Source organism: Acytostelium subglobosum, assembly GCF_000787575.1.
Source record: "Acytostelium subglobosum LB1 DNA, scaffold: scaffold38, whole genome shotgun sequence".
NCBI classification, from domain to species: Eukaryota; Evosea; class Eumycetozoa; order Acytosteliales; family Acytosteliaceae; genus Acytostelium; species Acytostelium subglobosum.
Window position 1 is genome coordinate 81,988 of NW_012236495.1, and position 23,981 is coordinate 105,968.

General features: G+C 42.9%; 12 protein-coding genes across 12 annotated transcripts; 7 read left to right on the forward strand and 5 right to left on the reverse strand.

Moving 5' to 3' along the window:
- Positions 1 to 408: 408 nt before the first annotated feature.
- SAMD00019534_121000 (hypothetical protein) lies at positions 409 to 3,826 on the forward strand (the record flags this gene model as incomplete). The annotated part of the gene is made up of 2 exons (XM_012892655.1): positions 409 to 690; positions 761 to 3,826. The coding sequence occupies 2 exons, from the start codon at positions 409 to 411 to the stop codon at positions 3,824 to 3,826; spliced, it is 3,348 nt and encodes a 1,115-aa protein (XP_012748109.1).
- Positions 3,827 to 3,941: 115 nt separating this feature from the next.
- Positions 3,942 to 5,103, reverse strand: SAMD00019534_121010 (hypothetical protein; the record flags this gene model as incomplete). Its single annotated transcript, XM_012892656.1, has 5 exons — positions 3,942 to 4,114; positions 4,197 to 4,367; positions 4,431 to 4,677; positions 4,743 to 4,897; positions 4,968 to 5,103. Coding segments are annotated over 5 exons (882 nt in total), but the record flags the coding sequence as incomplete, so codon positions are not given.
- Positions 5,104 to 5,471: 368 nt separating this feature from the next.
- Positions 5,472 to 6,134, forward strand: SAMD00019534_121020 (hypothetical protein; the record flags this gene model as incomplete). Its single annotated transcript, XM_012892657.1, has 1 exon — positions 5,472 to 6,134. A coding segment is annotated over one exon (663 nt), but the record flags the coding sequence as incomplete, so codon positions are not given.
- Positions 6,135 to 6,987: 853 nt separating this feature from the next.
- SAMD00019534_121030 (hypothetical protein) lies at positions 6,988 to 8,103 on the forward strand (the record flags this gene model as incomplete). The annotated part of the gene is made up of 5 exons (XM_012892658.1): positions 6,988 to 7,065; positions 7,137 to 7,201; positions 7,276 to 7,601; positions 7,671 to 7,752; positions 7,821 to 8,103. 5 exons carry the CDS (start codon positions 6,988 to 6,990, stop codon positions 8,101 to 8,103), a joined length of 834 nt encoding a protein of 277 aa, XP_012748112.1.
- A 453-nt stretch (positions 8,104 to 8,556) lies between these two features.
- SAMD00019534_121040 (hypothetical protein) lies at positions 8,557 to 9,013 on the reverse strand (the record flags this gene model as incomplete). Its single annotated transcript, XM_012892659.1, has 3 exons — positions 8,557 to 8,615; positions 8,686 to 8,741; positions 8,808 to 9,013. The coding sequence occupies 3 exons, from the start codon at positions 9,011 to 9,013 to the stop codon at positions 8,557 to 8,559; spliced, it is 321 nt and encodes a 106-aa protein (XP_012748113.1).
- A 2,403-nt stretch (positions 9,014 to 11,416) lies between these two features.
- Positions 11,417 to 12,097, forward strand: SAMD00019534_121050 (hypothetical protein; the record flags this gene model as incomplete). The annotated part of the gene is made up of 1 exon (XM_012892660.1): positions 11,417 to 12,097. One exon carries the CDS (start codon positions 11,417 to 11,419, stop codon positions 12,095 to 12,097), a length of 681 nt encoding a protein of 226 aa, XP_012748114.1.
- A 226-nt stretch (positions 12,098 to 12,323) lies between these two features.
- Positions 12,324 to 13,972, forward strand: SAMD00019534_121060 (hypothetical protein; the record flags this gene model as incomplete). The annotated part of the gene is made up of 5 exons (XM_012892661.1): positions 12,324 to 12,542; positions 12,631 to 12,657; positions 12,726 to 12,784; positions 12,856 to 13,090; positions 13,154 to 13,972. Coding segments are annotated over 5 exons (1,359 nt in total), but the record flags the coding sequence as incomplete, so codon positions are not given.
- A 549-nt stretch (positions 13,973 to 14,521) lies between these two features.
- Positions 14,522 to 16,608, forward strand: SAMD00019534_121070 (hypothetical protein; the record flags this gene model as incomplete). Its single annotated transcript, XM_012892662.1, has 4 exons — positions 14,522 to 15,421; positions 15,482 to 15,868; positions 15,943 to 16,224; positions 16,297 to 16,608. 4 exons carry the CDS (start codon positions 14,522 to 14,524, stop codon positions 16,606 to 16,608), a joined length of 1,881 nt encoding a protein of 626 aa, XP_012748116.1.
- A 765-nt stretch (positions 16,609 to 17,373) lies between these two features.
- On the reverse strand, positions 17,374 to 17,682 carry SAMD00019534_121080 (hypothetical protein; the record flags this gene model as incomplete). The annotated part of the gene is made up of 1 exon (XM_012892663.1): positions 17,374 to 17,682. The coding sequence occupies one exon, from the start codon at positions 17,680 to 17,682 to the stop codon at positions 17,374 to 17,376; it is 309 nt and encodes a 102-aa protein (XP_012748117.1).
- Positions 17,683 to 18,038: 356 nt separating this feature from the next.
- SAMD00019534_121090 (hypothetical protein) lies at positions 18,039 to 18,605 on the reverse strand (the record flags this gene model as incomplete). Its single annotated transcript, XM_012892664.1, has 2 exons — positions 18,039 to 18,446; positions 18,537 to 18,605. 2 exons carry the CDS (start codon positions 18,603 to 18,605, stop codon positions 18,039 to 18,041), a joined length of 477 nt encoding a protein of 158 aa, XP_012748118.1.
- Positions 18,606 to 19,443: 838 nt separating this feature from the next.
- Positions 19,444 to 19,734, forward strand: SAMD00019534_121100 (hypothetical protein; the record flags this gene model as incomplete). Its single annotated transcript, XM_012892665.1, has 1 exon — positions 19,444 to 19,734. A coding segment is annotated over one exon (291 nt), but the record flags the coding sequence as incomplete, so codon positions are not given.
- A 763-nt stretch (positions 19,735 to 20,497) lies between these two features.
- On the reverse strand, positions 20,498 to 21,599 carry SAMD00019534_121110 (hypothetical protein; the record flags this gene model as incomplete). The annotated part of the gene is made up of 4 exons (XM_012892666.1): positions 20,498 to 20,666; positions 20,734 to 21,221; positions 21,301 to 21,516; positions 21,588 to 21,599. The coding sequence occupies 4 exons, from the start codon at positions 21,597 to 21,599 to the stop codon at positions 20,498 to 20,500; spliced, it is 885 nt and encodes a 294-aa protein (XP_012748120.1).
- Positions 21,600 to 23,981: the final 2,382 nt, after the last annotated feature.

A 23,981-nucleotide genomic window follows, 5' to 3' on the forward strand; every position in this document is an offset into this window, starting at 1 on the left:
TTTATAAATCAATCAATCAATCTTTATCTGATCAGCAGACACAGATCAATCTTAACCTTTAATCTTAAGATATATTGTTGTTGTTGAAGTATTTGTTTCCGACCAAACAGAATCTTGTGATTGCTTTGGGTCGCGCACACTCACTAAAGTTGATGTGACACAACTACAACAACTACTACGACGACGAACAACAATAACTTAGCTAAGTTCATTAATATCATAAACGACGCGACGATGACATCGTTCAAAGCGATTCAATTGGAGAAGCATTATATTAATAATGTTTCCGAGCTATTCAATCATCTTTGTTCGATCAAGTTGCCTCCATCGGCAGCCACACTCATTCAAAGCAGCCATCATCATCATCCAGGAGTGGGCACCCTGAGGCACTCACATAGTTTACCATCAATGGTTGCCAAACAACAACAACAACAGCAGTCACTACAACAACAATTACAACAGGAATGTAGTAGTAATAGTACAAACTATAACAACACGTCACCAAATGTTTATGCAACTAGTCCAACAGGGACAGGTCCATCTGGCCTGGCGGGTTTGATCAAAGAGAAGGCATCCACATCAGTCAGCATCACAACTACACACTTTGGAACACTGAGGAAGAAGGATAGAGTTGTGGTGGCTGACCTCCAGGACAAGGCCAATCGCGAGGTTGAATATCTAAAGATGATCGTAAGTGTTATTGGAATGGAATCATTCAAGATATGGCCGTGATCACAACTAACACTCACCATCACTTAAGGACGATGTATCACCATGCCTCAATGCCATCCACCAACTAATGACTGTTAAACACTTGTCATTGGCCAGTGTATTTAGAGAGAGGATGACACGTGCCAGGTCAACATTGTCATGTGCCGCCATACAACATCTAACATTGTTGTGCCAGTATTATGTGGCCATGTCAGATCAGTTCAATGTGGATAAGATTAGAGCCAATATAGTGATGGCCGAACAGTTGTTGACATACCTCAACACATACTCTGTGGACTGTGACAACTGTTTTGTTGGTCTGATGCCTCATGAGGACCTCCTTTTCAAGCTGGCCAAGGACTTTGACTCGATCAACGCCATCAACCCATTGGCCAATGATCTGGGGCAGCAGCTCTCGTCCAACATATCAACGACACGCGAGCAACTTCTCGTCAACATTATCAACTGGTCAGCAATCTCTGATAATATCCAGTTGTCCAAAGCCGTGCGCCGCTACGCTTCAATCTTACGCGGGGTCGACAAGATAAAGCGTGGAGACATAGTAATTGTGCGCTTCCCAGAGGACAGGAAGAGCTTCAGTGGGCACAAGGCCGCTGCCATCGCATCAGGTCAATCACCAAGTGTAAATAGTGTACATAACATCAACAACAACGCTGTAGGCAACACCAACAATGGTGCGAGTAGTAGTTCTGGTGTGGGAGGCAATGGTACCACTCACAGGAACAGCTTTAGCTTGGCGCGACAATCCAGCCAGAGCAACATTGTCACGATGCAGGAGTACTTGGACAGACGCGCGTTCCAGCCCAAGGCTCTGTTTGCCAGATTCAACGGGGACCGCACATCACACACGATAAATGTATGGCTGAACGCCGAGGAGACAGAGTTCCTGGTCGTGGGAATCGAGGATGTGTTGTTACTCAACAAGTCGACGATCGAATGTATCCGCGAGCATCGCAATGTAGACAAGATTGTACAGTCACCACTCGAGCGTTTCTACGCGCAGATCATCGAAGAGAGCAAGCTGCACACGATCAACTACCTGTCAGAGAGCGGCGTGGACATGTCATTCTTTATTGGCGAGTGCGCGGCTCCGTCGCTCCTGGACCTGGAGCGTCTGCGAGCCATCGAGTCGACGTTCAAACAGATGTGGGATTTGGCCGACCACCCGACATTCCGCGCGCTCGAGCTCGGCATGAAGGAGCGCATCGACAAGTTCTTTGCCGACACAGACCACCGCCTGTTCTTCATGCCCAAGTATGAGAGCATCATTGTGGACATCCGTGGCCAACATCATCTGACGCTGGCGCGAAACAAGCTCCGACAGCTGCTGTGCGAATGCGAGCTGCTCTTTGACAAGATCAAGTTGGAGAAGCGTGACATTCTCAATGGCACCATCAAGAACCAGATCACCGAGTGGTGGCTTAAGCTGATTGAGACCAAGACCAACGCGTTCCTACAGGAGCGTGGTTACAACTTTGGCGCCATACCCGAGAACTATATCGAACAGCCTCCAAACAACATGAAGGATGTGATCAAGAACCTGGCCCTAATCAAACGAATACTGGATTCAAAGTTGAATGGAAATGCCATCGACACGATGGACTTCGATAGTAGTAGCGCCAACTCCACACCTAGCACGCGTAGTTCTACCCTCTCCAATGTCATTAGTGAACATATCAACAGCAATCAATCAGGCAGTAGCTCACCAATGATTGAACCACACTCATTATCTCCAAGGTCAAATGGCAGTTCCCCTATCAAGGATGCTGCCGCTGCAGCCCCGAGTCCATCTTCATCAACTACAACCGTTGATCAATCAACGTCCAATAAGTGCGCCTCACCAGTGTTGCTGATCAAGGAGTTGCGACAAGAGATACAACCTGTAATCAACACGTTCATCAAGAAGAGTCATATTGTGTTGAGCGAGATGCTTGGACTGCCACTATCCAACGTCACGGTCCAGGTGGCCTCAGAGCGACTGAAAGATCGAAGACAGCAACAACAGATAGATGAGCAGTTGGCATCAAGTATCGATGACTTGCTGTCCGACCTCGAGTATCTTCGAGAGATGATACACTTGGAGGATGCGACGACGAGTGAGCGCAGTTTACACATCGTTCCTATAAGTGGATTGGTGATGAACACATTCGCTCGCATTGAGAATGAGCTCAAGACTGTGGTAGAGCTATGGAACAGTTCCAGTATGTTTGTTTCGGCCATGGACGGTGCTGACCCAACGGGCAAGACCCCCTTACAAGGACCAGTCAAGCCATTGAACGGCGATCAAAAGTCTGAACTTCATCTCGCCGTGACTGAGGAGAGGCTGGAGGACATAAAGACCATCCTGGCGGACAATGGATCAGCATCGATTAACTTCACAGATGTCAATGGATGGACGCCACTACACTCTGCCGCGCACTCTGGTAACGCAGACGTGTGCATGTTGTTGCTCTCCGTCCCCAACATAAGTGTATCGCTAAAGAACCGCGATGGCGCATCCATTCTACACTACATGGTGCGCCACACTCTAACCGACAGCCGCAAGCAAGTCGTCCAAACACTGTTGGACAAGGGCCTGGACATCAACACTGGCAGCCGGCACGGCGAGACTCCACTACACTCTGCATGCTTCCGCGGCGTCGACGATGTCGTATTGTTCCTCATTCAGAATGGTGCCAATGTCAATGCCATCACCAATGGAGGTGAGACGGCGTTACACTACGCCGTGACAGCAGGTCGCGCAAGCATCGTATCCACACTACTACAACATGGCGCACAGGCACATATCCGATCAAAGCGTGGCACACCATTGGAGATTGCCAACAACTTCAAACTTCATGCCATTGCTACATTGATCAATGCTGTATTGCAGGCGACTGCTGGAGGTGGTGGAACTGCTTCATCTTCGTCCGACACCACAACATCAATGAAGACTACGACACAATCATTATCTTTCAATCAGACTAATCCCAGTGCTGGCGGAACTGGAACCAACAACAGCAGGACAGGAGGTATGGAGCGTGGCGAGAGGTTCAAGATAGGAGGTGCCAGACTTGGTATGCCATCATCCACAAGTACAAGTGCCAACCAATAACAAACCTTAGTATAGTATGTATGTAATATTGAATGACTTTGGATTGATTGATTTATTCGCCAGCTTTCCATATGAGTTTGATTGATTGTTGCAATCAATGGGATGTCCTATTCTACTTGAATAGCAGATCACCAATGACTGGCAGATGGTCAGAGTAAAGTGGTCTCTTGAAGTCATAATCTTTCAGTGACTCATCCACTACCTGGAACGAGGATACACCAAAGCCCTTGTTGACAAAGATGTAGTCAATAGTGAATTCAAACTCCAAGTTGAATCCAGTGAATGTCTCTGTTTGATTCATTGAATGATGTGTCAGTCGGTCAGTGATGGCAAGTGGAATCAATGAATGAATCCTTGATGGATTACATACTCTTTGGACCAGTCTTTGATTGTGTGATCTCCGATGCATTGTATAATTGTTGCAATGAATAGCCAGGTGCCACAGGAATCTTAAGATATCCAAGGTATTGATGTCCATCGATATCTTTCTGTGATCCCAATAAGGTCTTTACAGGCTTGGTCTCCTCATAGGCATTGAAGTCTGATCCAATGATTGAGTGAGTCAGTGAATGTGATTAGCCATCAATCAAACATGTAGACATACCTCCAACAAACACCACTGGGATATTGTGATCCAAGTAGGAGATAAAACTCTTGATCATCATGCAACCTTCAGTCCTGGCCTCCTCAGAGATATGATCCAAGTGAGTGTTGATAAAGTAGAACTCACGGCCAGACTTGGTACACTTGAACCTGCCCCATGTAGCAACTCTCGGACATACAGTCTCCCAACTCTTTGATCCAGGAGTATAACTATCCTTTGATATCCAGAACTGTCCATTATGTACCATCTATATCAACCATTCAATGAATATGTCATATTCAATGTATCAATCAATCAACCAATCGAACATACCTCTAACTCTGATCTCTTGTAGAATATTGGGGAGTACTCTCCAAGTTGCTTGCCATCATCACGTCCACAACCAATATGATCATATTCATTGTTCAATGCAGACTTGATCTGGACAAGTTGACTATGAAGGCATTCCTGCAGTCCGAATATAATAGCTGGATTGATTGATTGATTGTTGGTCAATCAACAACATCATAATCATGATAATCATTTAGACACACATACGATTATACTTCTTCATCATATCGATTACCTGCGGCATCCTGTACTTCCATTCATTGATACCATCCTTTGGAGTATCATACCTGATGTTAAAGGTCATCACTCTCATTGTTGATGTTGATGAAGATGCCATTATCATAGTATTTGATTGTTTGCTATACTAAATATATATATATATGTATTATTGATGCCTTTACCTTTGGTTGATTGATTGGTTAGGTTTAGAATGATGACTCACAGAACTGAACTCAGAGTGTGAAGTTGATCGGAATCATAAGTTAGCCCCGATCAATTTGATTGATTGAACAGTCGTGTTGGCATCAGGTGGGAACCAGGTCATAACCTTAGTTCTACCAACAAGGTAATAATAAGTTATTTCCTGTTGTCCATCAAAGGAGTTAGCAGATCTGGACAACAGAGGTGTTTTCTTGAAGTTGTGACTCACATTACATCACACACTTTATTGTTTGAATCAATCATTAATTACATTCGAATAAGGAGAGATAGAGACAAAGAGACAAGAGAGAGAGAGGAATGCATAAGAGGACACCTTCACAGCCATCACCCTCATCTCCTTCATCATTGTTGAGTGGTGGTCCTTCATCATCATTTACAATGAATAGGTTGGCACCAAATAACAACAACAACAACGCAGCTAAGCTCACACCAAACTCATCATCGATAACAATGGCCACTGTTATACAACAATATCAACAACTGCAGTTACAACAACAACAACTTCAACTACAACAACAACAACTATTACAACAACAACCACAGATGATCAATCAAAGACATCATCAAGTATCAACAACATCTGCATCGTCCACTGCTACTACACCGGTGGTATCACAGCAGACCACTACAGCAGCATCTGCATCGACACCACCCGCAAGAAAGAAGTACAAACCATTGCAACGATACAACAATGCCAATAATGATGAAACAGTGTTCTATGGCTGGTTCGTGATACTCTGCACATTGGTCTTCTTCCTATTCTCCACATACTGTCTGGTCATCTCCAAACTGCTGCCAGACACTGGTAATCGCATTCTCGACTTTATCAAATACGACTGGTACTACTGTCTACTACTGCCCGTCATCATCCCTGTCACCATCATCACTGTATATCTCAACTGGCTCAGTCTAAAGTTCTTCCGTCACAACTGAGTTTAGTTTGAATGATTCATTCAGGGTGGTCTCTCACTCATTCCCTTCATTCATTCAACAACTTCATCGATCGAGATGAACTGGATCCCATCCTTCATCATCTGTTGCCAACAACTGATGACATTCCTTAGACTGTCAGTCGATCAGTCAGTCAGCTGATGACTGACCATGCAGCTGTCCGGTGGAGATTGAATATGTTAGTCGTTGCCAGATGATTGATTGATCGAGTGCTAAGGGACTTACCAAAAAGCGCAGACAAAGCTCCACTAACTCGCAGACTTCCTCAATCTTGAGGACACAATAAAAGTGAAAAAAAATCAATGATTTTGGTGAATGGTCCAAAGAAAAGCAAATACTTGGTCTCCCACGTGTCTCTTCTCAATTCATTCAACAATAACAACAACATAATATATATTAATCTAACAATCTATCTATCTCTTTATCTCTTACTTACTACTATTACTATTACTACACCTCTTACTCATTCTCACTTTGAGCCACTAACCACAAACAGTTACACACATTCCATTCATTCACACGTACACTCATTCACTCAATTCACTCATTCATTACATTCTTCATTCTACTCAAAGGAACAAACAAGCAAATAGACTTGACACTAACTGAATAAGTTATTGTTGTTATTATTGTTGTTGTGTATCACATATATATATCTAAAGATTCATAGAATCATCAATTAATATAGATCGATCAAATACATACAGTTCAGAACAGTACAGAATAGAATAGGATAGGACCGTAAACAAATTAATTACAAATGTACAATCCACCAGTTCGACAACATTACGCTCCTCAGACATTCCAGCCATCTCCTCCTCCAGGCCAACCAGGAATGAAGCCATATCCACAACAGCAGCAACAGCAGCAGCAATCACCACAGCAACAGAACTTTAATGAACCACCTCCTCCAGTATGTTATCAAACACCTATGACAGATAGACGAGCAGGCAGACAGACTCTAACACATAACTACATACATAGTACTATCATAATCCACCTGGATATGCTGATAACAAACAGGTTAAACCACTACCACCAACTCCAATGTATGGACTACGTCTTCGCGATGCTTGGTGATCATCAACGACACAAACTAACATTCAATCAATCAATAATATAGGGGACCACCTGGCCAACACTCGAATGGTGTACCAAATATGAATGGCCTTCCAAGTGGACTAGCGTTCAGCTTGAAGGAGGTGAAACTATGTAACAATACCAAGGACAGAGAGACATACGACAATCTGGCAGAGCTCTATTCGATTATCAAAGTGACAGAACACTTGGAGAAGGCATACATTAGGGACAGTGTGCTGCCCAAGGACTACACCACCGCCTGCTCCAAATTGATCGCTCAGTTCAAGTCCTCACAGACACTCGTCAAGGACTCTGTACCAAACGTCACTACATTCATGAGAGATTACAACCTAGACTGCAAGGCTGCATGTATGTGTACTATCATCATCACGCATGTGTCACTTTCTAACACTCCTCTCTCTTGCCTCGTATAATCAGACGATAGATTGGTGAACAAAGGTTACCCATCAACATTGGAGCATAATGTTACAACAGACTCTAACGACTCTATGATGGCCAAGTATGTTCTCATTCAATCAATCAATCATTGCATCAACATCATACTAACTACTACATGCATCATCTTAGGAATGTGGCAGAGACAGTACAACACTTTATCACAACAATGGATTCGGTTCGATTGAAGTTTGTAGCAGTAGACAACATACATCCATTGCTGAGCGACCTGCTTGAGAGTTTGAACAGGAACACTTGGTTGTCAAACTTTGAGGGCAAGGAGAAGATCATGAACTGGATGGCCACACTGAACAAGATGAAGGCCAGCGAAGAGTTGGACGAGGATCAAACGCGACAATTGCTCTTTGATCTCGACAGCTCCTACAATGCATTCTATAAAGCAATCAAGAGCTAGAGAGGATGGGGTCTATCTATCTCCTCTATCTTGTTATTTATAAACATATATATATATATATATATATATACTCAGCAGCAGCAACAGTAGAAGCCTAGCCATCAATCTACCGACTGCACTCCCTCACTCCCTTTACCTTCCTTCCGACTGCATTTCAAATCTCCACTGGCTTGTAACTGGTACTACCTTGAGCAACACTTGGCCTGTGTATGATAGTAGAATATGTAAATAAACTACTTTGGTAGCCAGCCAATCGTATACAATGTATATTGATACAGTTCTGTTGTCTGTTTAATGATTGATTGATTCATTCATCTCTCTGCCTTCTTGTTGTCTATTAGTGAGTTTGGAGTTGTCCAACTGAATACACTATCCCATTGATCATCTGCCTGCCACAAGACTCTAGGTTCGAGTAACTCGATTGAAGTGAAGTGAAGTGGACATGTTTACAATCTATCTCTGTGAATCATCGTCTTTGATTGACAGTGCATAGCAACCTGGTACTCTTCTCTCTGTATTATATATATGTCAGTCAGTATCATGTTATCATCAACAATCTGAACGATGTGTGCATCTACATACCATAATGTTGTCTTCTAGCAATCCAACTCTCAGTAGGCTTCATGATTGCCATGATGCTGCGATGAGTGTTAATATGTTGTTGTCGTTGTCGTTGTCGTTACAGTACTATGCTTAGTACATACCCTTCAAAGTTTGTAGTGGTAGCGCTTCCTGTATCTCTATCCTTTCTTCTCTCGCTCTGTCTATCACAGTTCTCGCAACCATACTCATCGAACTGAGCAGTAGTCTTGACCAGACCACAATTTACACAAGCTCTGATACTTCTAAAACTTGTTGGTACAATAGTCCTCTTATCTCTCTTTTCTCTTGTTGATGTTGAGGTACTCATTCTCTATATTATAATATATTTATATCTGTATATGTTTGAATGAATGAATATTGTTCATTAATTAATGATTTCAAATTGATGAGAACTCTATGTTTTGTTGGTTTTGAGGACAAATGAAAGTTTGTTGAACTCCTTTCATTTATGGTTGGAACTGTTCTTTCAACACAAATAATAGTTATACTGATAATTCCTGATATAGTAGTATATATAATCATATCATTATTTGCATAGTCAATGACAATTGACAAGAAGACAAAACTTTGAAGTTATAGTAGCAGGTCAATGGGAAAATTCCAGAGACTTCTTCTTTCAGCCCCAAAAGAGCAACACGAGTGACTTTTGAATTGTTGGGGGATGTTGATTTTTTTTTCGAAACAGATCCTAACTGGCGCGACAGACACATTTATTCAGTCAGTCAGCATTGATTGACAATCGTTCTTCATTGACACAACAATCTAATATCAATAACAGGCCAAATAAGAGGATAAACACATCAACATCATTACTTTACTCTACATTACTTTATTATTACTGAACCAGGCAGGTGTGATTGACAGACGACTGACGTTGTAATATAGTTAGTTTAGATAGATAGATAGGTTATTGCATTGCCACAACAAATACATACCTCCCCCAACAACAACAACAACAAGAAAGAAAGAATGGAGGAACAATTGATTGATAAGTCATACTTCACATCGTTGTATAAACAGATTAGACTACAGGAGTTCTTGGAAGTGGCTCATACGATTTTGTTGGACCGGCTGGAGAATGGCTATGGAAGGACGGTAAAGGGCGTGCCACTCGGTTGTTTACCGGTCGAGTTGTTCCGCGATCACTTCTCATCGTTCAGGTCATGGCGTAGCTACACCAAGGACCGTGTCACATATATCAATGGCGAGAAGGTCAATGTACAGCATCTCTACTTCACATTCAACGCACGCTCTGGCTATCCAACACTGTCCACTGGCAAGGATTGGACAAAGAAGAGGATCGAGAAGAAAGAGGGCAGCGTTGGCCCCGTCGTCCAGGCCTACCAAAAGGTGACATTCATTATCAGCTATCGTGATACTCGTGTCGAATGCGACTTTAAGATGGCCACTCTGGGTCCAGAGACAACATCAAATTCACCAGCAACGCAACAACAACCACTGTCAACAAGTATGCCACAATTAGATCAACAACAAMCAGCAACAGCAACTACAACTTCAATATCAACAGAATATACCAAATACACAACTACAACTGCAACAACAACAATATCAACCTCAGCCTCAACCTCAACTTCAACAACAAGATACAATCCAAATGCATCAACAACAGATAATGATGCAGCAGCAACAACAACATCACCAATCACCAATTCTTCAACAACAACAACAATTCGTCATTCCACAACATCACCTACCAATGCACGATACGACTACTTCGACTCTGGACACTACAACAACAACATCATCATTGGCAGCAGCAACAACAACAACACATCTACTTCAACGACCGGATGGATTTTCCTCATTGCCATTGATCGACAATAGCACCAGCAATAACAACAGTGGCAGCTCTCCATCACCCTCCTCTCATTCACCATCAGTGCACACTCCGCCTCCAGTGCACCATGCATCGTCAGCATCAACACAACAAGAAGGTACTCCACCACTCTATGCATCCACCTATCCCACCATACTGGCGACTCACAGCGGCAGCAGCAGTAGTGGCAACAATAGTCAAACACAAGTTAAGTTTGAGGCCATATAGAGGGAGGAGTGTTGCTTGTCTGTCTGTATGTCTATGTACAAGATTGTGAATGCATGCATGCATGGATACTCTGGTGCAGACAATAAACTCGGATAGGACCTCCTGTTCACACACTCAAACACACACATAAATCACTCGCTCATACACACTCACATACACATACATTCGATATACTATTGATTGTATCTGTCCAAATAAGTATAAAGGTAGGTAAGTCTTACAATTTATAAGTACATATGAACTCAAGATATTGGACATTCATTGAATGGAATGAATCATGGTCAAATGAATAACACCTTATTAGGTAATGTTTCAAAACAGAACCACACCCCCTTCACACAGGTGTACAAGAACAACAATGGAAAATATCCTTTTATATACATACAGATATGAGTGTTATCTATGTGTGGGGTAGTTGTAAGATTGATATCATGATAATCCCATATCCATACTACTATTGCGTCAGAATACTCTATTAACACACTTTAACCATTCTACAAGTAATATTCAAGACAACAACTTATAAATACATTCATACTCAATCTCTATCTTTCTTAATCTCTAAATAATTATTATTATCTGTAAATACAATACTGTATATATTATTATTATTATTCATAATAAATAAATTAAATTATTAATAAAATGACCGAACAAGTTAAGAAGAGTGTTTACACAGCTGTTAAGAGTGGAGATTCCACATACAGCTATGCTCCAGGCTCACCAATGATCACAACACATATCTCTGAAATCCAACAGACCGCCACAGAGAATGTCCAGCCATTTGAGAGCAAGATAACAGAGCAATCATCAAAGTTCTTCCCAGGTGAGCAATCGGCTTCCTCCTCAATGGACACAACAACCACTTCCACCGAGGGACTATCAAAGACCGAGGCTTTGAAGCAGAAGGCTGGCAATTTCATTGACAAGATTGAGCAAAAGATTGGAGGTACTGGAAGCCAGACTGATTCCACTGCCGCCGGTACCGGACTAGCTTCAAGCACAACCGAGGAGGCCACCACTGGAGGACATATCCCAACAGCTTCCAGCTTGACCAGTGATAAATCCACAATGGTATCCGAGACCACCACAGGACCATCCAGTGACACCTACTATGATGGACTCCAGCACTCTGACTCTGTGCACCCAACTACCAGCTCTGGAACCGAGCCACACAAGCCATCGACTATTATGAATGTTAAGGGATTCATCAAGGAGAAGGTTGGTCACATCACCAAGAACACCAAGATGGAGGAGGAGGGCCGATCGCTTGAGGCTGTATACCAACAGCAGAAGCAAGATTACACCACTTTTGCCAAGAAGTAATCTAATACAGATATAATCCTCGTAACGATCAAAAGATATCAATAAAAAATTGATAAATAATTATCAAACACCACATCGGTTGATTTTCCATTTCTTATAAATATCTAGTATGAGGTGTTGATGAAAATTTGATAAGATAGATAGCCTAAATCATAGACGTCATTTCATTTCATCTCACATTCATCATTTATATATAGATATAATTCAATTGTTAACAATTAGATACATGGCATCCTCTGATCAAAGACTTAATGATTTGTTGGCTCAATTGCCTACGATCGCCAATAACATGTACTCTGAAGATGAGAAGGTTGTGTTTGAGGCTGTCAAGAATGTTAGAGTTATGTTATCCTTCGAATCGGCGCCACCCATCCAACAGATCATCGAGGCTGGTCTAGTACCAAGGATGATACAGTTGGTTCAGTTTGGTGGAACTGAGTGTCAAGTATGTATATATACTCACGCTCCTATCTCTCATCTTAAGTCTTTTACATTCTAACATCCAAACTCCCTCTCCTCCCTCCAATCCATAGTATGAAGCAGGTTGGGCTTTAACAAATGTAAGTTATAACAATCTTAAGAAGGACAACAGAGACTAACCAACAGCAACTTGTTATCATTCATTTAGATCGCTTCTGGCAATCCTCAACAAACATTGGTCCTTGTACAGAGTGGCGCAATTCCAATGTATGTAGCCATTAGCCATTAGCCATTGATTCATGAATGATATTGACCACATACTAATAACATTCGTACAGCTTTGTAGAGATGCTCAACTCACCAATCAAGAAGGTTGCTGAGCAGGTACTTTGGTGTCTTGGAAATATAGCAGGTGATTCGATTGACCTGCGCAACCTTGTGTTGAACAACTTTGCAATTGAAAACATCATCAAGCTCATGCACAGGAACATCCAAGATGTGTCCCTGCTACGCAATGTCGCATGGACCTTTTCAAACTTCTGTCGTGGCAAGCCACATCCATCTAAACAACATGTAAGTAGTATCCTCAGTCGACCCAATCATACTCATAAGTATACTTACCACCTCACTCAATAGGTCGACCTTTTCCTTCCATATCTTGCCAAGTTCTTGGACGCCACTGACCAAGACATATTGGTGGACACAATTTGGTCATTCGCCTTCATCACAGACACCACATCAGATTGGTTGATCAATGCCGTGATTGAACTCAATGTGATACCCAGGATCATGAAATACTTGGGAACCAACGAGTCGGTCAAACTGCTGGTGCCATCACTGCGATCAGTGGGCAACATCCTCTCTGGGAACGACGTTCAGACACAATATATCCTCAACCATGGCGTCATTGAAAGGTTCAATGAGCTGGTCACTCATCCCAAGGCCAACATTCGCAAGGAGGTCGTGTGGTCCGTGTCCAACATCACATCTGGCACCAGACCACAGATCCAAGCCATCGTCGACTCTGGCATCTTGAAGGAGCTGACAACCAGAGTGATCGCCAAAAGGGAGCAACAAGATTTGTTGAAGGAGATCATGTGGGCACTGGTCAATGCCTCAACAGGAGGCTCAATCACCCAGCTCGAGTACCTTGTCAACATCAACACCATTCAGAGTCTGATGGTCGTGCTCCGAGAGCAGTACGCCAGCATGTACTCTTTGGTATTGGAAGGCTGCGCCAACCTTCTCAATCAAGATACCAACCTGCCCCAATGCAACATTGTTCGCACCTTTATCGACGAAGACTTTAGAAGTGTGGTACAACAGATACAGACAGAGCAGCCTGAGGAGATAGAGAAGTTTGTTCAGATGCTCAACAACCAAGACATCATGCTCAAATTTTGGTCATCTGATGATCCCTTGATCGAGGGTCTCAACCAAATGAACATTGACCAGTGAGTGAGTAGACCATCTGGAACGACAACAATGTACACAAAGATACAAAACCAAAGTTATAGATATAACCATAAACTTCTTTCTTCTTTTAAATGGAGCCAGCGTGAATTGGCATCGGTCGTTGTTGATGTATGTCAATAATAAATATCTTTAACTCTATTGGTTGGTTGGTTGGACAACCAATGCCATTGATCAATTGTTTGGATTGACTGACCAAGGTACCACCATGACGTGTGGCTACTTTTGACTGTTTGTGTGGGCTTTGGGCAAGACCCACCTCCAGGAGGGTTTGGAAAACTTAGAAAAACATGGTTGTTGTTGCCAACCCCATCCAAACAGTTCAACAACACAACAAACGCGTCTCACATTTTATCAATTCAAATATCTAGTTTGTGTTATATTCTTCATACTTTTCATCAACCATCCAACAATCATTACCACATAGTAATAATTAAACTACAACATTTAATAAGCAACAACAAACACATAGTAATAACAACACAACAACAACAAAGTAGATAACCAACAAACAAACAGTAATACAATACAATGAGCAATCAACATTTGAGAAAGATGAGCAATGAACTTGACTCACTCACTCTGGACAATGATAATGATTATGATCACGACACAGATGACGATAGTAATAGTAGTAGTAGTTATTATTCGAATAATCACATCGATGCACCAATGGCATCGAATCTACCACCGATCAACTTTAATGATGGAAAGGCACCTAAACAATCAATGACAGCTGCCACCAAACAGATGATTGGACCATACGTCATTGGCGAGATTATGGGCAAGGGAGGCTCAGCCTCAGTCTACAAAGGACTAAACACAGTGTCAGGTGACTTTGTCGCCGTCAAGTGCTTCCAAAAGTCAAAGATATCACGCGAGCAGCTGTCAAGCATCATGGTCGAGTTGGATCTGCTGCAAAAGTTGAGCCATGACAACATTGTTCGTATCCTTGGCAAGGATGAGAACGACACCACCATCTACCTGATCATGGAGTACATGGAGAATGGCTCGCTGGCCAGCATCATGAATCAGTTTGGCACGTTCCCCGAGTCGCTGATATGCACCTACATCGAACAAGTGCTTCAAGGTCTCGTCTATCTGCACAGCGAGAATGTAATACATCGCGATATCAAGGCGGCCAACATTTTGATCAACAAGATTGGCGATGCCAAGTTGGCCGACTTCAATGTGGCCGCCCAGCTCAATGACTCGGACAAGAGATACTCTGTGGTAGGCACACCCTACTGGATGGCACCCGAGGTGATCGACATCAGTGGTCACTGTCAAGTATCCGACACATGGTCTCTTGGTTGCACAATTATTGAGTTGTTGACTGGCTCACCACCCTATTACAATCATAATCCCATGGCTGCCATGTTCAGAATCGTTCAGAATGACAGACCTCCATTCCCCAAGAACATCTCAGAGGTATGTTCGTACATCGTGTTCACGCCAAACAGACCACTAACCATCACTTCACATGAATAGGAATTGAATGATTTCTTGGGAAGATGCTTTGTCAAATCTGTGGAGGAGAGAGCTTCAGCATCAGAGCTGTTACATCATAGATGGATAACAAAGTATCGATCAAATCAACGTGGATCATTCATCAATCATAGAGCAAGTTCAAACATCATGGATCACATTTCAAAGACATTGTCTGCATTCAACAATACGACCAAGGATCGATCAATATCATGTGGTTCATCTGGCTCACCAGGCTCAGCAAGCATACTCGAATCAATCAATGAACATCACCTGGATAGCAACGATACTTCCACCGATGAGAAGAGCAACACAATCTCATTCCGACCAAGCTCATTGCCATCATCACCGCCAACACAACGTGATTCAGTCGAGTTGAAGAAGCAGATTGTATGTCCACGCAACCAACTTAACATTGATCATCCGTCAAGTCAACATATACTAACAAACATACACACATCCAGATTCAGAATACAATGTTACAAGAGAGGATCAAGGAGTTGGAGAAGGAGTTGAGTGTAGCGAATGAGGAACGAATGGAGAATGAGAGGAAGTCCAGAGAGATACTTCTGAGTTCCATGCATTATATATACATTGTGGATAGCTCTGGGAACATTGGCGTTAATCCAACCGTCAAGATATCAGATGATGTCGCCAATCTTCGTGCAGTCATGCGTGATCAAATAGAAACAGAGTACTTCCATACATTCCCCGACCGCAACATGGTACCAAGATTCATCGAGAGGGTATGTCTAGGACCGTCACAACTATCAGCCATGATGGCATCGACCCACTAACACCTCATTCTCTACCCTTAGCGTCTGACACGTGATACATTGATTCATCTACCAAAGAAGGCATTGGAGACACAGAAGAAACGAGAGAAGGAGGAGAAGAAGAAGGCAGAGAAACGAGAAAAGGAGAAGCTGGAGAAGGAGAAGAAGGACAAGAAGAAAATGGGTTCAGTGTCATCACCGGTGCTCTCTCCAGAAGTCACCTCGCACTCTCCAAGCAAGACACAGAAGCGATCACAGTCCAAGGGTCAACTGCTGACACATGAGTTGGTGAAGGAACTCAGTCAACAGAACTTTAAGCTCAACAGTGTACCAAGCAATGTGAAGACACATTGAGAACGTGACTCCCAATGAGAGACAGTAGATGTAGAGATAGAGGAGTAGTAGCAGAGAAGTGTTGGAGAGAGAAGAGTATGGGTAATGGTAAAGAACGAACGACTCTACAACTGGGCGACCATGGTCATTGGCAACATGCATGTAATTGTATAATAAATTTGAATGGAATGGCTGGATCGTTGTTTGGATGGCAGACTGCGACCCGATAAGTCCAATCAAACCAGACGACGACGACGCGACGACGAGTAACATGATTGGTAGCATATAACTAATGTTGTGATCGAGTAGTGGTGAAAATGTAATAGTAGTGTGTGTTTGATTGATCATCTGATCACATTGTGTGTGGTAGTGGGTGGAAGTATGTGTGTGGAGTGATCAGATGTGACGATTGACTCGAGATGAAATGGTCAATTTACTTGTTTGAACATGTCCAACAAAGTTTATTGAACTTGAACTATCTATTTTTGGGTTGACCTACCTACATCTATCATCATCATCCTTGAATTTGCAATCCAATAATATTTATCCTTCATTCCAGCTCACTAACTCTCCAATATAAATACTTCTGAATTCCATTTCAAATTAATCATCAATTCAATATTCAATCAATAGAATAATAATAATAATAATAATAACTTGAAAATGACCATTCTTGGTAGGTACCAAAATAATCTAGTTGTTTTCCATTTCCTTCCAATACTAATTAATTAATTAATTTCCATAGCCGCACTTAGTTCTTTGGGAGGAGTTTCCATCACATCATTGTCAAAGGCCAGCATTGGAGGTGGAGTTGGAGGTGGATTCGGCCAAGGTGCCAACAGTATCGCCTGTAACTGTGGAGGTGGTGGTGGTCATGTTGTCTCTCCACCAATTGTTCATGTGCCTCACGGTGGTGGCGGTTGCCACGGTGGTGGTGGCTTGAACCTTGGAGGATTGGTCCAGGGACTGCTTGGAGGACTTCACCTTGGAGGTGGTGGTGGCGGTGGTTGTGGATGCCACTAAACTGTCTGACACTATCTTGACAGGCACAGCAACAACATTACTCGACATCGTAACATTACTCACAGCTACCATTACTACTACTACTACTTGAGTCTAATAAACTCCAACACCTTAAGAATCTAATCAGTTAATGAGGGTAAGGGTAAGGGTTAGGGTTAGGGCTAGGGTTAGGGTAAGGGCAAGGACGAGGGTTAGGGTCCGAACATATGTCAACCATTTATTAGGTGATTGAGAACATATGGCATATGATGATGTTGTTGTTGTAGTGGTTGTTAACTCCATTGTTGTTGACAGGTACTTGGATTGATATTGTTGATGTTGTCATGCGTGACCATTGTACAGTGATTGATTGAATGAATGTAGTTGACCGGTCAACAACGATAAGACGAAAGACTAGAGATTATAAGGGTATTCATGAATACGAATCATTATGCAGTGATACCACCAGCCTCTTGATACTTCTTGAGCAATACCTTCTTGTACTCATCTTGGTTCTCCCAGATGGAAGCGGCGTAGGAGTTGAGTGGTGAGTCATTGTTTGGCTCGCCCAAAAGACTCTGGATCGAGAGCAACAGTGTGCGCACGTTGTATATTGGCGACCACTTGTCCTTTAGAATGTCTAGACAAATGTTGCCCTGTGTATCAACGTTTGGATGGAAGCAGCTGGTCTCAAACTTGACGACGGGTGGCTTGAAAGGGTACTCTGAGGGGAACTTTAACGACATCTTGAACTCTAGATTCTCATACACTGTACCTGCAGCGCCTTGAATCGTTCCGACCCAGCTGAACATGTTATCTGCCTCTGGAAATGCTGAGATACCTGGGCTGCTGGCCATCTATAATATAAATATTTCAATGTAAGTAAGGTGCATGCATGTTACTGTTGTTGTTATCAAACATCAAGTATAGTATAGTATTGTACATACCATCAAAGCCATCAGCTCAGACTGTAGTCTCTTTCCAACTGATACAGAATCTGTCTTTGGTGTTGACATATTGTTGTTATAATTATATGTGTGTAATGTTGTAATGTTAATGTACAATGAATGTATGTTATTATATATATAAATATATCTATCTTATAATCGAATGGATGCCCTTAAGTCGTCTACTTTATACCCTTTGAACAACAGTTGAAATGAGGAACCAATGGTGGCGCCAACTTTTCAAATTTGAAATGGAACATCCTATTTCGAATGATCCATCACATTGAGCTACAACTTATAGATAACATTGTATAAATAAGATTGGACAGCAATGGGTAAGAAGAAACAACCAATCCAATAAGAGATATAGTTAGTGATGACAATGAGGACAGTGTCTAACTATCAATCAAAAGTTGATTTACTTTGGAGTATATTCAAATGAAGTTGAAGTTCCAACTTCTGTGTCTCCAGGAATAAAACTGACCCCCCTGGTCCAGGTCGTGTTTCATTCCCTCAAACACACACTCTCCCACTCTTTCAAACTGATTGGGGTGACAGAGACACACGCACATCACTCCTAACTTGATGGTTATTACTTACATACATTTATACCTTATACATACTCATAACAATCAATCACCTACAACTATTACTTATTTACAACAAGACTATACTTTATACCATCATTCAAGTTCAATAGTTTTATCGCGAGATTGACAATAATCAGTTATCAGTGAATAGATCATCATCCATCATCATCATCAGTGATAGATAGAAAGATAGATAGTTTAGATTATATATATATACATACAACACAAACACATATGAAATGTCACATCTTCAACCATCGAGTACAACAACAACAACTGAAAGACCTGATCTGCCGCTGACAGCTGAAAGACTGAGGCAGTCAGTTAGATTCCAGCCTGCAAAGTATTGGAATCCAAACTCTATACAACAGTGGATAGATACCGCCTACGACGAGTCGGATGTATATATAAAGTATCAAAAGGAGAAGGAAGAAGAGGAGTTACAACAAAAGAATAACTCAATGAATACAGATGATGATAATAATAACAACAATAACAACAACATCAACAACAACAACATTAACAACAACACAAACAATATAAATAATACGAATAATATGAATAATAACAATGTTGATGATCATAAGATGGGGAACTTCGAGCGTCATCAATGATGAATACCCTCATTTATAATATATATAATACACATATACAACTATGCGCGAATAGACTCCCAACAACGATCGCATGCATCAACAAGCCCAGCCCCTCTTCTACCCTGTCGACGCCAACTCTCCATCCTCTCATCCCAACCATCTCCATCCACCCCTCCAACATCTTCAAATGAATAGACTGCAACAGTCGATGATGCACTCTACACTCTGGTCGATCCCCAGGCAGCAAACGGACACCGGTGTCGCCCACTTTCATCCCTTAAAGTCAGTCAGTCAGTGCCAATGGACAGCAACAGCTCAGCATCAACCAATTTCACCATATTTTCATGACATCAAGAGTTGCAATTCAATCTCATGAGATTGATAGGCGAATGAATGGCACACTCAGTGAGTGCGCCTGGTGGCTCAGTCTACAACTACAGCATTTCATTGGCGCTGTGGCAAAGGACAGTGAGGTGACACTTCAGAAGTGGCAGCAGCAGATGCAGCAGCAACAACAACAACGGCGAATTAGAACTTAGATCATGCATGCCGCCCGGGCGATTCAATACTCCTACTCCTCCTTCAAATACCCAACCAATATGATCGAGACATTCAGTGCATTAAAGACCTACCCTATTCATTATCGAGTACAATCAATCATGATTGAAATATATATAACAACAACCAGACTCATTTATACAAGTGATTTACGCTCATGAGGTTGCCATGGCGACCTCCTCCAACAACAATAACAATGTGATCTACATCGTTATAATCATTCAGGTGGCGGGGTTCTGGATGTGTGATGGTATACAGTAGGCAGGGACTTCACCCACATGTTGTCCTTTGCCCTTGATAGATTGGAACGTGCCACAAGTATATCGATTATCTTGTCTGCATCGCTCTCAACTGCTTCGATATATTGGCTCTCTGACACTTCGAACCTATAATTAGATTGGTCAGTAGGTGCCATGACGGTCAACAAACCAATCCAGGAGTCATAAAACATACTTGATAACAATATTCTTATTGTCCACTCGAGTCAACTCCAAGACAGATTGATATTGGAAGGTCTCTCGAACATGACCATCGGCAAGTCTGAGGAAGCAGTTGGGTGTGAATCTAAACCTCCTGATCTGATGTCTTGAGTACCAGTTGGTTCGGATTACTTCGCACTCAAAGTCCACACCTTCATTCAGTTGTGGTGTTGTAGTCGCTGTGTTGTTGTCTCCACCGCCACTTGGATCAACGACCTGCCATGAATAACTGAATAGACCCTTGACCAATCCAAACAAAAGCCATTCAGTAATATTGATTGTCGTATCGATGTAGCCCAGGTTCAACTGACTTGTCTCTTCTGTTATAGACTCTTGACTAACATCCTTATTCTCAATGAATGCCTCCAACACTGCTGATCTCTCCTCTTCACGATCTCCACCAGAGTTAATATGTATGAGTGCCTTTATCTCTTCTTTCCTCTCCTCAACATGTATCGCTTCCTAATCAATCAGATTGACCAAACAATGAATGTTAGCAACCAAACATCCTGATCGTAAATCAGTACTACTATTTACTTACTCCCCATAGTTGACCATTTATCTCTACATAGGGATATTGAGGTATCTTTACACAATGCTTCCTGATCTCTGCCTGCTTTGTATAATCAGCACTGAGGTCCACAACTAGGATGTTCTGTTGTGATACACCATTGGTCAAGAAGAATCGTGCCAAGAAATGTTGTAGTTTAATCGATGTAACATTATGTTTATATCTATCTACGTATAGTTTAACGACCTAATCAATTGATTGATTGATTATAGTTGTTAATGAAAGACATGTTATCTTTGTCAAAGAATGATACTTACTGTACCCTCCATTTTAAGTTTGTTGTTAATTATTATTGTTTATTTAAATATTTACAACACAATAATAATAACTGTATTGTTACAAGTACGAGTGATTGAACTAATGATTGGTCTGGACCACAATGCCTCCTCCACTTCAACCTCATCAATCCAGCTGGCCTTACCACGTCACAGAACAGTAGAGTGCACTCACCCACACACCCTTCTTTCTTCTCAACTTTGTGTGAATGATATGAACTTGTCAATTCGAGTCCAGAACCATTCACTGATTTGATTGGTTTGATCGATTTGATCAGATGTCCCTCACTTCAAACTAAACTATTAAGTTAATTAATGTATCACTATGTATTCTATCTATTATTTAATTGTAGGAAGGTATGTAGATCTACCTTTAAAGTATGCTATTTGACTTGACTTGTCCATTTGGACTTAACTAAACTCGATAACCCAATCACCAGCAATTGGTAGGTCTGGCTTCCTGATGACAAGCTTCTGGAGATTCTTGTCATAATCGAAATGGAGACTGTTGCCACCAGATTGAACCTTGGATGGAGCCTTGTTCAATCCAACCAACACGATTCTCTCGATTGTGTTGCTTGGCTGGTAGATACCCTTGGTGTCCAACGACTTGGAAGTGAGCTTGCCATTGGCAAAGTTGAACGCGCGGTAAGTGTACTGACCTTTCTGGTAGTTAAACGTGTGCTCGTCATCAATGTACAACTCGCCGGTGGCCTGCTGGTCGGTGCTGAGTGCCACACGCAATGTGTAAGGGTCGTCGCGCATCTGGCTGGAAGAACGACGCAGTCTCTCCTTCTTTGGAACGATTGAGCCACCGCGCTGGTAGACTGGCATCTTGTCCAATGGGGTGTCGACATCGTAGTGACCCGACGTGAACTTCTTGTCAGTGTCAATGTCGTACCACACCTGCTTGGAGTCGCCTGGCAAGATGACCTTGACGGACTGACGGCCCTGCTCGACGACTGGGTGAACGAGTATGGCGCTGCCCACCATAAACTCATCCTCGTAGGCAAAGAGTGAGGTATCGGCGGGGAACTCGACCCAGAGTGGTCTCATGGTTGGGTAGCCATTGAGGGTGTTCTGATGGAACAATGTGTACCAGTATGGCAGGAAGCTGTAACGTCTCTGGATGGCAGAGCGCATGACATCGAGGTATTGCTGGTCGAACAACCATGGCTCACGACGCTTGGCATCGAGATGGGCGTGGCCACGGAAGAATGGCTGGAATGAACCTGCCTGGTACCAACGGGCCATCAGCTCTCCATCGGGGTTACCAAAGAATCCACCAACGTCGGCGCCACTGAATGTAATACCGGCCAGACCGAGCGAGAGGAGCATTGGCTGCGAGGCCTTCAAGTGCGACCACTGGGCGGCGTTGTCACCAGTCCAGATGGCTCCGTGACGCTGGGAGCCAGCAAAGAAGGCACGCGACAGGACGAATGGACGGTCGTTCTTGTCTGCGTTACGCTCCACCAAGCCCTTGGCCGTAGCCATGTGCTGATAGAATCCGTACATGTTGTGCACATCGCGGTGCTCGACGTTCTCGTGGTGCAGGTTGTCCTTGTGCATCGAGATCTCGGGGCCAATCAAACACGGAGGGCTCATTCATGTCGTTCCAGACGTAGAGAGCGGGCGTGGAGCCTGCAAACTTGTCGTAGGAGAACTGGGCGGCCCACCAGTCGCGCACGGCGGGGTTGACAAAGTCGAGGTAGCTGCTTGTGCCTGGCCAGCACCAGCCCTCAAAGTCGTTGTTGTCCTTGTTCTTGACGTACAGGTTGTTGCTCTGTGCCTCTGAGTATATCATGTAGTTGCTGTCCTTCTTGATGTGTGGGTCGATGATAACAACCATCTTTCTCTGCTTGTCGGCGATCTTCTTTTGCATCTGATCTGGTGTTGGGAAGTTGGTCTTGTCCCAAGTGAAGTATCTCTTGCCATCAGTGTGCTCAATGTCCAACCAGATCACATCATAAGGTATCTTGTTTGAATCGAATCCCTCATCAACCTGCTTAACATCATTCTCATCCTGGGTGGTATGACCTGATCAGTACATTGATTGATTGATTGAATGAATGGTCTCTTTCAACTTACTCTGTAGTTCCAACGACATTGATGATAGGCGATGGAGAACATTTGTGGAAGTGCAGTGGTACCGGTGAGGTAGGCGTATTGGGCAAAGATGTCCTTGGGAGTGGGGCCTGTAAGGAAGAAGACGTCCATCTGTCCACTCTCACTAATCCATTGGGTGTCCTTGGATGGCACACCATTGTTGTTAGAGTCTGAAACATCGATAAAGGTCTCGGCGGCATTCAACCAGAACACTGCAACGGTCTTCTTGGCATCGTGCGAGATCATCAAGGGGACGGCACCATAGAGTGC